The sequence below is a fragment of the Podarcis liolepis genome (assembly GCF_965112155.1).
Source record: "Podarcis liolepis genome assembly, chromosome: 17".
NCBI lineage: Eukaryota > Metazoa > Chordata > Lepidosauria > Squamata > Lacertidae > Podarcis > Podarcis liolepis.
This window is the reverse complement of record NC_139571.1, coordinates 4,701,224-4,715,147: the sequence shown is the minus strand read 5'-3', so window position 1 is coordinate 4,715,147 and position 13,924 is coordinate 4,701,224. Positions and strand designations below refer to the sequence as shown.

Genomic DNA, 13,924 nt, shown 5'->3' with positions numbered 1-13,924 from the left:
GGTACAACCTGCTCAAAAGCAATAGATCAAACCGGAAGTGGGGAGAGGCAGCATTATATGTAAGGGATATGTACACTTGTGAAGAGATTCATGACTTGGAGCATGGAAGGCAGGTTGAGAGTACATGGGTAAAAATTGTAGGGGACAAAAACAACAGTGACCTTACTATGGGTGTCTTCTATAGACCTCCAAGCCGGACTGAGGACTTGGATAATGCATTCCTCGAGCAGGTTACCAAACGTTCAAAAAGGAGAGGTACAGGGAACTTTGGAAGGAAGTGATCATGTCTTCTTGGCTTTTATTACACACAGACAAGGGAAAGCTGAGTGTAGTCAGACATGCACTCTGGACTTTAAGAAGGCTGATTTCAAAAAGCTTAAGGATCTACTGGGTGTAGTCCCATGGTCAGAAATACTCAAAGAGAAGGGAGTCCAAGTTGGATGGGAGTTTTTTAAAGGTGAAATATTGAAGACACAAAAGCATACAATTCTGGCAAGAAAGAAAAGTGGGAGGCACTTGAAGAAACCAGTGTGGCTGCATAAGGAGTTTACAGATGAGCTGAGATTTAAGAAGGAAACGTAAAAGTAATGGAAGAAAGGAGAAATCACAAAGGAGGAGTATACACGAGTTGCTTGGAAGAGAGGTTAAAAATAATAATAAAAGGTTTCATTGGCTATGTTTGAAGCAAGAGGAAGAACAAGCAAGTAGTATGTCTCTTGCGTGGAGAAGATGGAGAAATGTTATTGGATGACAGAGAGAAGGTGGAACTGTTCAACACCTACTTTGCCTCTGCAACCAAAAGGAAAGTAGTGCCCAACCAGGTGATAACAGAAGAAACGATGCAAGGAGGGAGCTGAAGCGCAAGATAAGAAAAGAGGTAGTAAGGGAACACCTTGCTACCTTAAATGAATTCAGTTCTCCAGGGCCTGATAAGCTACGCCCAACTTGTTGCCCTCCAGCTGTTGCTGGACTCCAGCTGCCATCACCCCTAACTATTGACCATGCAAATGAGCTTGGAGGTGTACTCTCAGAGCTTTTGTCTATAATCTTTGAGAATTCTTGGACAACAGGTGAGGTCCCTGCGGGCTGGAGGCGGGCAAATGTTCCCATCTTCTAAAAGCAGAAAAAAGAACACCAAAGTAACTACCGACAAGTGAGCTTGACATTAGTAGCAGGAGAATTGCTAGAACATATAATTAAATAGTTGGTCTGTGAGCACTTAGAAAAGGATGCTGTGGTTACTAAGACCCAGCATGGGTTTCTCAAAAACGAGTTCTGCCAGACGAATCTCATTTTGAGAGGGAGAGTATGTTATAAGGTTGGTGGATCAGGGGAATGCGCTGGACATAGTGTATCTTGATTTCAGTGAGGCTTTTGATGTCCCCCATGGTATTCTTGCAGATAAGCTGGTGAAATGCGGGCTGGATGAGGTAGCTCTTGGGTGGGTTTGTAGCTGGTAACAGCTCCTCACCATCCTGGAAAAAAGTGGCGTGCCACAGGGTTCTTGGGCCTGTTGTTCAACATCTTTATAAACAACTTGGATGAAGGAATTGGGGGGCTGCTCATCCAATTTTCAGATGACACCAAACTGGGAGGGGTAGCTAGTGCCTCAGAAGATAGAATCAGGATTCAAGATGATTAAGGGAAGTAATAGTCCTGCTCAATTCTGGCTTGGTCAGACCACACCTGGGATGATGTGTCCAGTTCTGGGCATCAAAATTTAATAAGGATATTGACAAGTTGAAACATGTGCAGAGGAGGACAACCAAGAGATTATCAAGGGCCTGGAAACCAAGCCTTATGAGGAACGGTTGAGGGAGTTACGTATGTTTAGCTTAGAAAAGAGGAGATTGAGAGAAGATATGATAGCTATCTTCAAGTATCTAAAGGGCTGTCACATGAAAGATGGAGCAAGCTGGTTTTCTCCTGCTCTGGAGGGTGCGACCTAAACCAAAGGCTCCAAGTTACAATAAATGAGATTCCTACTAAACATCAGGAAGAACTTTCTGACAGTAAGAGCTGTTCAACAGTGGAACAGACTCCTACGAGAGGTGGTGGACTGTTCTTCCTTTGAGGTTTTTAAGCAAAGGTTGGATACTCGTCTCATTTATGATCTAGCTGAGATGCCTGCATTGTAGGAGGTTGGACTAGTTGAACCTCTCCAGTTCTATGATTTTATAAGTTTATGGTTCTCAGTAAAGCAGGAAATTAGAGATTATGCCAACACCAGGTGGAAAGTCCTCATAAGCTTCTTTATTTTGCCACAGTTTACTCTACCAAGAGTTCCTGCAAGTAAAGAAAATAACTTCTTCATTCTCTCTCTGTATCTCAGCTTCGTCTAGGTTAGGCCGTGCCTTGGCTGAACTGTTTGGGTTGCTGGTCAAGCTGTGTGTGGGTTCTCCAGTAAGACAACGCCGGAGCCACCATGCTGCTAGCACCACTACTGCTCCCACACCGGCTGCTCGCTCGACAGCATCAGCACTAACCAAACTACTCACAAAGGGGCTTTCCTGGCAGCCCCCACCATACACGCCCACCCCCCGCTTCCGGTGAGTCCTGTCTACTATAAATTGATCTCAAGTTCCACAGTGTTTGCAGGAAGAAAGGAAATTTTAGACTTGGATGCTTGTAAATACTCTTCCTGAGGTGCTGGGACTCAAAGAATACAGTGTTTAATCTTGCAGAATGATCAGCCTAACTATCTAAATCTGTTTTATTTCTAGGTTGACTTTTTTCATCTGTTCTGTGGGTTTCACCTCGCCAATGTTGTTTGATGAGCGGAAGTATCCCTACCACCTAATGCTGCAGAAATTTTTGTGCTCAGGGGGCCACAACGCACTCTTTGAGTAAGCATCTATCTACTGCACGCCACATTTTCTAGTGTAGGAGACACTGAAAATTGGGTTTGAAGGTTCTGTAGTTTTATGTGCTGTGGTCAAAAAATGAGATTGAAAAACTAAGGCCTCTGTCATCCATTGTTTGCTCAATTACTTAATATAACATACATTGCTAATGACACTAATTGTGTGGCTGATGGAGGTGGCACAAGGAGTATGTGAAAAGTAGCTTTCAAGTCAGTGGGAAGATCAATAAATGGGGCCCAAATGCGGGTGCATAACATTGTGGAATCCTGTAGGAAAAACATTCAAGTCCAAATGCTTAGAGGTTGTGACACTGTTTGTGTTCATTCCCTTGTTCTTTTAGAACATTCAACTGGGCCCTTTCCATGGGTGGCAAAGTTCCTGTCGCTGAGGGCCTGGAACACCCAGACCTACCTGATGGCACAGGAGAGTTTCTGGATGCCTGGCTTATGCTGGTGGAGAAAATGGTGAATCCCACCACAGTGCTGGAATCTCCCCATTCATTGCCTGCCAAGCTGCCAGGTGGGCAGAACTACCTGCAGTTCAGTGCCCTGCGCTTCCTCGTGGTAACACAGAAGGTGAGCAGCCTATCCTATCTAGCTTATACTATAGGTCTATAGGCACCATTATACCAGAATCTGGTGCAATGTGACTTGACTGTGGCAAGGACTCTCAAATCATTTATTTTATTCTAATGTTATAGTGTAATAAAGCTGACCTATGTGGTGCTTTCGGTAGTCCTTACAACAAACCTGTTCATCAAACGCTTTATAGAGAGTTCAAAATGCTATATAAATGCTAAATTATAAACATTTAATTTTGTTAATATCCCTAGCCAGGGTTTTGTGTTGCACAATTCCCCGCAAGCACAGAATTTGCTACTTAATGCGGAATGCACCATACTGAGAAATCTCTTGCTCTTTTCTTTTTGAATGATTCCCCTCCCCTCCACACGGACACATATTTTGCCACCTTCTGCTCTAAGGAATGTAACCCAGGTAGGACTAAGTTTGCTAATTCTTTCTCCGTGGTGCAGGCAGCCTTCACTTGCATCAAGAACTTATGGAACCGCAAGCCACTGAAGGTATATGGAGGACGCATGGCAGAGTCCATGTTGGCCATTCTGTGCCACATCCTGCGTGGAGAGCCTGTCATCCGTGAGCGCCTTGGGAAGGAGAAAGAAGGAGCACGCAGTGAGGAGGAGGCAGGGCAAGAGGAAGGTGGTGCCCGAAGGGAGCCCCAGGTCAACCAACAGCAGCTGCAGCAGGTAGAAAGCAACTTATTATTCCACAAAACAGCACCCTCCCATCCACAGATACTCCATCCAAACTGTGTCTTCCACGACAGTCTCTTCAGTCTGCATTTCTGATCTTTTAAAAACCTGTCTCTCTCTCTTCAGTTGATGGATATGGGCTTTACACGGGAGCATGCCATGGAAGCCCTGCTGAATACCAGCACCATGGAACAAGCTACAGAGTATCTGCTGACCCATCCTCCTCCACTTATGGGTGGTGTTGTTAGGGTAAGGCCACTTAGCAGCTAAGACTAAGTAGCAGGGGAAGGGCATATTCCTGGGCTGCCACTCTCTCCAGCTTGATACTTCTAAAGGAAAATGTGTACTGCAAGCTAATTTAATGTAGTTGTGGTGGCCTTAGCCAGGAGGATAAGCAGTGTACCCAAAGGGTAGTCTCTTCCTACTTGAATTCTGTAATTTAGGCCCTGTAGACTGTTTGGAGAACTGTTTAGTTTCCCTTGCATTGAGTTCTGTAACCTCACAGGGTTATTTCTGTGTTGTATGGCAGGATCTGAGTATGTCTGAAGAAGATCAAATGATGAGGGCCATTGCTATGTCACTGGGACAAGACATCCCCATGGACCAAAGAGCTGAATCACCAGAGGTAAAGGCATCATAAGGGGATTCCATAAAGTGCTGGGTTGAAGGAATACTGGTGAGGTTTTTGGAAAGAAGTTGGGAGTGGGCTGGCATATGCATCCTGGAATTCTAAGGTTGCAGAAATGTGGTGAGAACCTGTGGTCATGACAATGTAAATATCACAGACTCAATTTTCTTTGATAATAATGGGACAGCTGCAGATAGCAGAGGAACCGTGCCTTATCCTTGAGGGAGGGAGGCAGGTGAGTCTGTGGTGCTGTGAAAGCAATATTTATAACCAGCCACTTCTGCTCTCTAGGAAGCTGCCTGCCGAAAAGAGGAGGAAGAACGCAAGGCCAGGGAGAAGCAAGAGGAGGAGGAGGCAAAGTGTCTAGAGAAGTTCCAGGATGCCGAACCTCTGGAGCAAGAAGAGCTGCACAGCTTTACAGACACCATGCTTCCTGGCTGCTTCCACCTGTTGGATGAGCTGCCAGACACGGTGTACCGTGTCTGCGACCTCATCATGACCGCCATCAAGCGCAATGGGGCTGACTACAGAGACATGATCCTCAAGCAAGTGGTGAATCAGGTGAGTGTATCTACCAAGACCACACAATCTCTTTACATTGGGAGGCGTTGTGAACAATACATTTTATGCTATTCTTGCCCTGAACAAGACTGCATTATCCCAGTGCTCTGTTAGCCTAGGTGATTATCCAAGATGCTCTAGAAGAGGAAAAGGCTTCTTTAGGTACTTAAGTTCACCTGGTTTTCAGGGACAATTTCAGGGACAGACAGGCTGCAAGCATTGGGCTCAGTTAGAGCTTGGATTTGAGATCCTAGAAGATAATGATATCTGAATTGGGCCTCACAATGTGTGCTGGATGACAGGACTCCCAAGGACTGCTTAATGTACGATACATTAGGAAAAATCCAGAACCCAATTGAAAACTGCATGTTTTCTTCTTTGTGTACAAAGCAGGAAGCTCAGTTGGCCACAGAGGCTTTGAGGTAGATGTGTACACACATGGGTAACGCAGTGTAACGGTACAGGCGACTCCCCAATTATGTAGCGGCTACGTTCCGAATCCCTGCACGTGTCACTGAAATCTCATAAAATGGGGAGTTGCCTGTCAGCTCAACAAAGTCCCGCTGATGTGTGTGGAAGAAGTTTCTTCCCTGTGCATCAGCTGAGCTGGTCAAGAAGACCTGCTGCCACTTTGGCTCGCGTGAGCCGGAGGCACAGCAGGGCTTTTTGCCTGATGCGCAGGAAGGTGCAGCAGCAGCCGCTTTGCCACACGTCAGCTGTCAGCTGGGAGCCTCAGCAAAGCCCTGTTGCATCTCTGGCTCATCCCCAGAGTCCAAAAGATGTCCCCTTCGGGGAGGGTCTCCTCACGAGCTAGAGGCGCAGCAGGGCTTTGCTGAGGGTCATCAGGTATCTCCCCCCACTTCCAGGTTTCTGGAGCCATGCATATGTGCGGTCACACGTGAATTGAACACATGTAAGCGGGGGGATACCTGAATATACATGCTATACGTCTCTTTTGAAATATAAGCATTTATCTCAGTGGGGAAAACTCTGTTTAAGTAGCTGGGGGGCAGCAGGGAGATAATGTGGAACCCAAGGTATAACAAATTAACAAGAGCATGTCTCCAGGTAGAATTCATAGAGGTCAGTGTTTGATATGCTTAGGTCTTAATTTTAGAAGTTAACTTCCTGTTGCCACCAGATGCCTGTGGGGCCTAGCATCATAGCCTTCTGAGCAAATACCTTAGTGCCGTTGTGTTCTGGATGTTCTGTAATGGATTAAGACTACTGTCCAAGAAAGGCTATCTTGCTGATAATCCACTCCATTCATAACATGCCCTTTCTTTGGCAGGTGTGGGAAGCCGCTGATGTCCTCATAAAAGCAGCTCTGCCCCTCACCACTAGCGACACCAAGACTGTCTCGGAGTGGATCAGCCAGATGGCTACCCTGCCACAGGCCTCCAACCTGGCCACACGCATCCTGCTGTTAACTTTACTTTTTGAGGTGAGTCCAAGGAAAGGGGAAGGAGACGTACCCACCCCCCACCAGTTACCCCGTGTCTTTGTTCAACTTTTACCTGGGGTGGGGTTGGAGGGTCAGGACTGGACTTTCAAGCCTTTGAGGTGATGGTTATCATGTTTTCCTATAGAATTTGGATTGCTCTTTACATATAGCATTTATCTCATAGCCCTCTCTTGCTGTTCTTTTGCTTTAATCACTAGATGTTTTCACTTCCCAAAGTCCAGGATATAGAGCATAAGGAATGTAATTATTTGATAGAGAGAGTGGACCTGATCACTTTAGTTCATGATACTTTGTCATTTAGGGTTTTCCATTGTAACTGCTTAAGCATCTATATATTAAGCAGTGTCTGTATGTGTTATATAACATTAACATTAATAAATTCATATTTCATATTTGACACTGAAATATATATACAACCACAAAATACTCAACTTCAAATAATTTTGGTGAACACATCTACAGATTGCATTCTACTAGGCCAGCCTTCCCTAACCTGATGCCTTACAAATTCTTGCTGGTACTGATGGGAGCTGTTGCTAACATCTGGAGGGCACCTGGTTGAGGAATGCTGTATTACAGCATACAGTTGTGTGGGATGGGGTAATTTTTACAGGACAGTTGTGCTTTTCATTCATTCATCATCATCAACAATTATTATTATTATTAGTTGTAGTATTAGTATTACCACCCTACCCATCTGGCTGGGGTTCCCCAGCCACTGTGGGCGGCTTACAGTATGTCAAAAAACACTTTAATAAACTTTGGATAAAGAGGTTGATGTATGCTGTTAGATGTGAACTACTCTGAGGACCTGTACAATAGAGCATGCACTTGAAAAGAAAATGCCTCACGTTCTCCCTTCACTTGGCTGTAAAGTGATGATAGCACTTAGAACTTTGAATGTAATGGTCAGTTTGTGCTCCGATTAGTCCTATCTGCTGCATGGTTGCCAACCTCTTTACCTTTGTTTCCCTGCAGGAGCTTAAGTTGCCATGTGCTCGTGTTGTAGAATCTAGCGGCATCCTCAACGTTCTGATCAAACTGCTAGAAGTGGTGCAGCCCTGCCTGCAAGCTGCCAAGGAGCAAAAGGAAGTGCAGACACCAAAGTAAGCAACAAAACAGGATATAGGGTGGAGCTAGAAAGCCCCAAGGCTTACCCACACTTTGATATACAGCACTTGGGTTTTGCTTCTGGTCTTACTTGTGAGGAAAAGCTACAAGTTTTGTATTTGTACCTAATGAAATACATAATGGTTTAATGCATAATGGATGCAGTTACTAACCTGGAATGAAATTGGGTTTGCCTCCCTCCTTGAGTTCAATGTGTTTTTTTAAGCTAGCTTGCCTGGTGGCCAAAAGGTCTTGCTACTGTTTCCTTGACAGGGTTTAGTCCCAAAAATGGCTGCAGTATCTTGGCTTAGGAACCCGTGCAATCTATTTTGTTGGATGCCTTAGCTGATGTAATTAACTTGCCTCCCACAGGTGGATCACCCCAGTGCTGTTGCTGATTGACTTCTATGAGAAGACAGCTATCTCCTCCAAGAGGAGGGCCCAGATGAACAAGGTATGAGCTCAGGGCGGTGGTGTGGGAAATGCAAGCTATTACGAAGGGGACTGGGAGAAAGGATCCTGGCTACTGTGGAATTGTGAGTGTGCACGGCAAATAAGCTGTGGCATTTGCAATACACCCTGATACAACCAGGCTGCAATCTTTTATTAGAACTGGGAGCAAGTTCCATTGAACTTTATGGATCTCACTTCTGAGTAGACATGGAGAGAACTGCAGTGTAGGTCTGCAAATGCTAAGAATCTGTATTCTTTCTCTCCAGTACCTCCAAGCCAATGGCAACAACTGGCGCTGGTTTGATGATCGCTCAGGCCGTTGGTGTAGCTATAGTGCAAGCAACAACAGCACCATCGACACAGCGTGGAAAGCAGGAGAGACCAGTGTTCGTTTCACTGCTGGCCGTCGGCGCTATACTGTGCAATTCACTACAATGGTGCAGGTATAGGCGTTGGGAATGTTGTCATGGGTGTTCTCTGAGGTCGTTGGGCACATGGGGTATGGTAGTCTTAACCTCCCTCTTGTTTCCTTAATCAGGTGAATGAAGAAACTGGGAACAGGCGTCCAGTAATGTTGACTTTGCTCAGGGTGCCCCGGCTCAGTAAGAGTATGAAAGAGGGCAATGGACAAGAGCTGGAGAGAACCTTGGAGGAAGGCAAGGAGGTCGAAAGCAAGCCAAAGGAGGAGAAAGCAAATGGTACTGAATATGTAGTCTCATCACTGAGTTACCTATAAAGTAGGAGACTGGAACTTGTAACCTCAGACCTATTTTATCTTCCCTTATCAGATAGCCCTGCTTCTACTGAGAGTCTCACCCTGGAGAAGGAAGCACCTTCAGAAGAGGCCAAACCATCAGAGATCCTCATCCAGGGCCTGACAGAGGAAATGGTTACCGTGTTGATCCGTGCCTGTGTCAGCATGTTGGGTGTTCCTGTGGAACCAGACACACTACACGCCACGTTGCGCCTCTGTCTGCGCCTCACCCGCCACCACAAATACGCCATGATGTTTGCAGAGCTCAAGAGCACACGCATGATCCTGGGTCTCACGCAGAGCTCTGGCTTCAACGGCTTCACGCCTCTTGTCACCCTTCTTTTCCGACACATAATCGAGGATCCCTGCACACTCCATCACACCATGGAGAAGGTATGGCTTGCTTCTGCTGACTTCACCATAGAGAAGGTAGAGTCTTAGAAGCTTACACACTAAAGAGGAGACTTGACTCAGCTCAGACAGCATATGGAAAGTGTTGCTGCTTCAGTAATTGCTCAGGCTTCCTGAAATCCCCATTGACTTGTCCAGTAGAACTGGCTTTTTTCAATTGCCAGTATGAACGCACATTTTTCTTTTTGTCTGTTTCAGGTTGTGCGCTCAGCAGCCACCAGTGGAGCAGGCAGCACAACTTCAGGTGTCGTGTCAGGCAGTTTGGGCTCTCGGGAGATCAACTACATTTTGCGAGTGCTGGGCCCAGCTGCTTGCCGCAACCCAGAGATCTTCACTGAGGTGGCCAATGGCTGCATTCGCATTGCCCTGCCTGCTCCCCGTGGCTCTGGAACTGGTAAGTAATTCAGAACCCTGCTGGCTTTCCTACAGTGTCCGTGCTAATGCTGTGTGCCCATTTGCACATGGAACTTCTTCATAATTTGAGGTAGAAGGAGGTCTGGGTCAGGGATTTTTAGCGGCAGCTAAAAAAGCCAATGCAATTCTGGGCCTCATCAGTAGGAGTATAGCATCTAGATCAAGGGAAGTAATAGTGCCACTGTATTCTGCTCTGGTCAGACCTCACCTGGAGTACTGTGTCCAGTTCTGGGCACCACAGTTCAAGAAGGACACTGACAAACTGGAACATGTCCAGAGGAGGGCAACCAAAATGGTCAAAGGCCTGGAAACGATGCCTTATGAGGAACGGCTAAGGGAGCTGGGCATGTTTAGCCTGGAGAAGAGGAGGTTAAGGGGTGATATGATAGCCATGTTCAAATATATAAAAGGATGTCACATAGAGGAGGGAGAAAGGTTGTTTTCTGCTGCTCCAGAGAAGCGGACACAGAGCAATGGATCCAAACTACAAGAAAGAAGATTCCACCTAAACATTAGGAAGAACTTCCTGACAGTAAGAGTTGTTCAACAGTGGAATTTGCTGCCCAGGAGTGTGGTGGATTCTCCTTTTTTGGAGGTCTTTAAGCAGAGGCTTGACAACCATATGGCAGGAGTGCTCTGATGGTGTTTCCTGCTTGGCAGGGGGTTGGACTCGACCCTTGTGGTCTCTTCCAGCTCTATGATTCTATAGAAGAGAAGTATGAATCCCATAGTAATCTTGTGCCAAAATAAAAAGCAGCTGGAAAAATCGCAAAGAACTAAGCCCCTTCCCTCCTTAAGTCCCAGGTTCCTTTACCAGTGTTGGCTGCTCTAGTTTTTTTTATTATTTCTCCTTTTGCTCCCCAAGCCTCTGATGACGAATTCGAGAACCTGCGGATCAAGGGCCCCAACGCTGTGCAGCTGGTAAAAACCACTCCAGTAAAGCCCTCACCGCTGCCTGTCATACCTGACACTATCAAGGAGGTGATCTATGACATGCTGAATGCTCTGGCTGCCTACCATGCCCCTGATGAAGGTACATGACAGGATGGGACAGGATGGGTGGGAATTTCCGTGCATGGGGGAACCAAGGGCCTCGTTCCGTTGAGGAGGACTTCATGTTGCCTGAACAGAAGCTCCCTTCTGATCAGTCCTTTTTATTAAAGCTGGAACCCAGTATTAACCACTTCACTTCCCATCCCCAAAAGACTAGTAATAACGGAGTGCTTTTCTTTCAGCAAGTCTTCAGATCATGGAATTGGGTGTAAGATAAACACCACACCAGCTTCTTGAAATAAACACTTTGAATTTGTCATGTATATATGTATACCTGTTCTCTGAAGAGACATTGTCTATGGTGGTCATGGTTTCATTTCCCCTCTCCAGCAGACAAGTCTGAACCCAAGGCAAGCAGTACTAACCAGGAGATGAGCCAGATCCTGCAAGAAATTGGAGATGATATGTACCAGCAGTACCGCTCTCTAACCCGTCAGGGCAGTGACTTTGACTCTCAGACCGGCTTTGGCATCAATGTGAGTCTGCCAGAAGCAAAAACCCAAACTCCACAGTAACATCTGTCAGCTGTCAAAATCATTGAGCCATTTTTTCTGCAGCAGTATCATAAATCCCATAGCATCTCATTTTTGGCTCTTTTATTTCCTTTTTGCTTTTTGAGGTTTTCAGTTGTTGGGGGTTGTGGACTGTTTCTGAAGCATTGTTTAGATGTTGACTGCTCCTCTGATTTCTCACGGTTGGAAACCTCTGTGTATTCCACCTCTCTGTTGCTCCAAAGTAGCAGATGGCAGTGAAAACTGTAGTGCCTTGTCATGTGTGGAACTCTGTTGGTGGATTTTAGGCCATTCGGCACCATTTTGTTCATTGCCTTTGTTCTTCTTCTCTAGGCTCAGGTTTTTGCTGCTGATAGTGCAGCTGCTGAGACTCCCCAGTCTGGAACTCCCCAAGGAGATGGTAAGTCTCATTTTTGTTGATTAGACACAACAGTGCCTTAATGCCTCTCCGGGGATCTCCCTTCAAGCTACCCTGCGATTGGAAATACTAGTCCCTGATTAAAACAGACCCAAAATGACATTCCCCTGCTCAGTCACTTCAAGTGATGGGACGCCAGTCTCATTTCTCTTAGTTGTAAAGATGGGGCCCCTCAGTCTTTTTCCTGAAAGTGAGATCAAGCCCCATCTGCCATACTGGAACCATATCTCTCCTGAAACTTTGTGGGGAGGGAGGCAGGGACCAGTTCTTTCACTGGTTCTCCTTTTCCCTTGTGTCCTACAGCCTCCACTCCTGAAGAATCAAGAGAAAACAAGAAGGATAAGGAGGGTGATAAAGCAGCAGAGGAGAACAAGCAGAAGGCTAAGGGAAGCAAGCCACTTATGCCTACATCCACCATCTTGAGGCTGCTGGCAGAGCTTGTGCGCTCATATGTTGGCATTGCCACCTTAATTGCCAACTACAACTATACTGTGGGCCAGTCTGAGCTGATAAAGGAGGTGAGAAGCCCTGGAAGAACGAAACAAACCTAAGGAACTGTGGATTAGGAGTGGGGTAAATGCAAAATAAGACTTGAGGCCAGCACTGCTAGGTTCCAGAGAAGAGGAGTGAATTTGGGTAGACTTCTTGGGAGGAGGAGCTGCTGATGAAAGAAGATGACTAGGCCATCCTGGCCTGCTCTCGCTACTATCTTTCATTTTGTCTTTCCAGGACTGTAGTGTGTTGGCCTTTGTGCTGGACCATTTGCTCCCTCACACCCAGAATGCAGAAGACAAAGATACACCAGCCTTGGCGCGCCTCTTCCTAGCCAGCTTGGCTGCCGCAGGTAGTGGCACAGATGCCCAGGTGGCCCTGGTGAATGAGGTGAAGGCAGCCCTGGGTCGGGCACTGGCCATGACAGAGAGTACTGAAAAGCATGCCAGGTGAGCTGGAAGGTGTTGAGGATTGATTAGCACTTGAGAAGAGGATGTTGTATGACAACTCTCCTGCAATAGGTTCCTGTAGCTTTGCACCCCAGCAAAGGTCTTGACTAAATCATGTTTCTTTTTAGTAGTACCGTCGTACCTTGGAAGTTGAACAGAAACCATTCTGGAAGTCCATTCAACTTCCAAAATGTTCAGAAACCATAGCATGGCTTCTGATTGACTGCAGGAACCTCCTGCAGCCAATCGGAAGCCACGTTGGACGTTCGGGTTCCAAAGAATGTTAGCAAACCGGAACACTCACTTCCGGGTTTGTGGCGTTTGGGAGCCAAAATGTCCAATTACCAAGGCATTCAGGAGCCAAGGTACGACTGTATAAATTTTCAGGTACAATATTTTGTAAATCAGGAATGGGGAACTTCTGGCCCGCCAAAAGTTGTCGGACACTAGCTCCCACTGGTCCCAGCCAGCATGGCTAATGGCAGGGAGGATGGGAGCTGTAGAATATCTGGAGGGTCACAGGTTCTTTGTCACTTTATTAAATTAGAATACTTGCTGCAGGAAAATAGATCTTTCCTGTTACAGGGATTAGGGCAGGTTATTGCAGGATTTGCTAACCATGACACTGTTCTGGAAGTAAAGAAATGTCACTTTCCACTTTGACACTCTCTAGGCTGCAAGCTGTCATGTGCATCATCAGCACCATTATGGAATCATGCCCATCCACCTCTAGCTTCTACAGCAATGCCACAGCAAAGACCCAGCATAATGGCATGAACAACATCATCCGCCTCTTCCTCAAGAAGGGGTTGGTCAATGACCTGGCCAGGGTGCCTCACAGCCTTGATCTGTCCAGGTAAGTGGCTTATTTAACCGCAAGGAGACGGAACGGAGCCTCCTTCATGATCAGGGATGTTGTTGAACAGTTGGTGTAGGGGACAAGTACAAGACCAAATGTAGAAGACAGATACAACCCCTTCCATTAAGATTTGGCCTTAGAAAGTTTTTTTCCCCTATCTCTAGAACATAATTGAATTGGCATATTGAGAGAGCAGGCAGAATCATGACAT

The 13,924-nt window shown here is 46.2% G+C and overlaps 1 protein-coding gene across 5 annotated transcripts in view; it reads left to right on the top strand.

The window, feature by feature from the left end:
• The window catches only part of HUWE1 (HECT, UBA and WWE domain containing E3 ubiquitin protein ligase 1), a 96,265-nt gene that overhangs the window by 54,497 nt on the left and 27,844 nt on the right, over nt 1-13,924 (top strand). For 3 of the 5 annotated variants that reach the window (XM_083482695.1, XM_083482692.1, XM_083482694.1), the window contains exons 30-49: nt 2,333-2,549; nt 2,724-2,846; nt 3,205-3,439; nt 3,898-4,128; nt 4,261-4,383; nt 4,664-4,759; nt 5,054-5,323; nt 6,615-6,767; nt 7,767-7,894; nt 8,271-8,352; nt 8,618-8,794; nt 8,890-9,049; nt 9,140-9,498; nt 9,715-9,910; nt 10,796-10,963; nt 11,317-11,459; nt 11,829-11,895; nt 12,217-12,431; nt 12,643-12,854; nt 13,528-13,710. In XM_083482695.1, the coding sequence (XP_083338821.1) occupies nt 2,333-2,549; nt 2,724-2,846; nt 3,205-3,439; nt 3,898-4,128; nt 4,261-4,383; nt 4,664-4,759; nt 5,054-5,323; nt 6,615-6,767; nt 7,767-7,894; nt 8,271-8,352; nt 8,618-8,794; nt 8,890-9,049; nt 9,140-9,498; nt 9,715-9,910; nt 10,796-10,963; nt 11,317-11,459; nt 11,829-11,895; nt 12,217-12,431; nt 12,643-12,854; nt 13,528-13,710 (3,538 nt within the window). Of the gene's footprint in view, nt 1-2,332; nt 2,550-2,723; nt 2,847-3,204; nt 3,440-3,897; nt 4,129-4,260; nt 4,384-4,663; nt 4,760-5,053; nt 5,324-6,614; nt 6,768-7,766; nt 7,895-8,270; nt 8,353-8,617; nt 8,795-8,889; nt 9,050-9,139; nt 9,499-9,714; nt 9,911-10,795; nt 10,964-11,313; nt 11,460-11,828; nt 11,896-12,216; nt 12,432-12,642; nt 12,855-13,527; nt 13,711-13,924 lie in introns of all 5 variants that reach the window. The other 2 variants (XM_083482693.1, XM_083482691.1) reach the window with 1 other exon arrangement.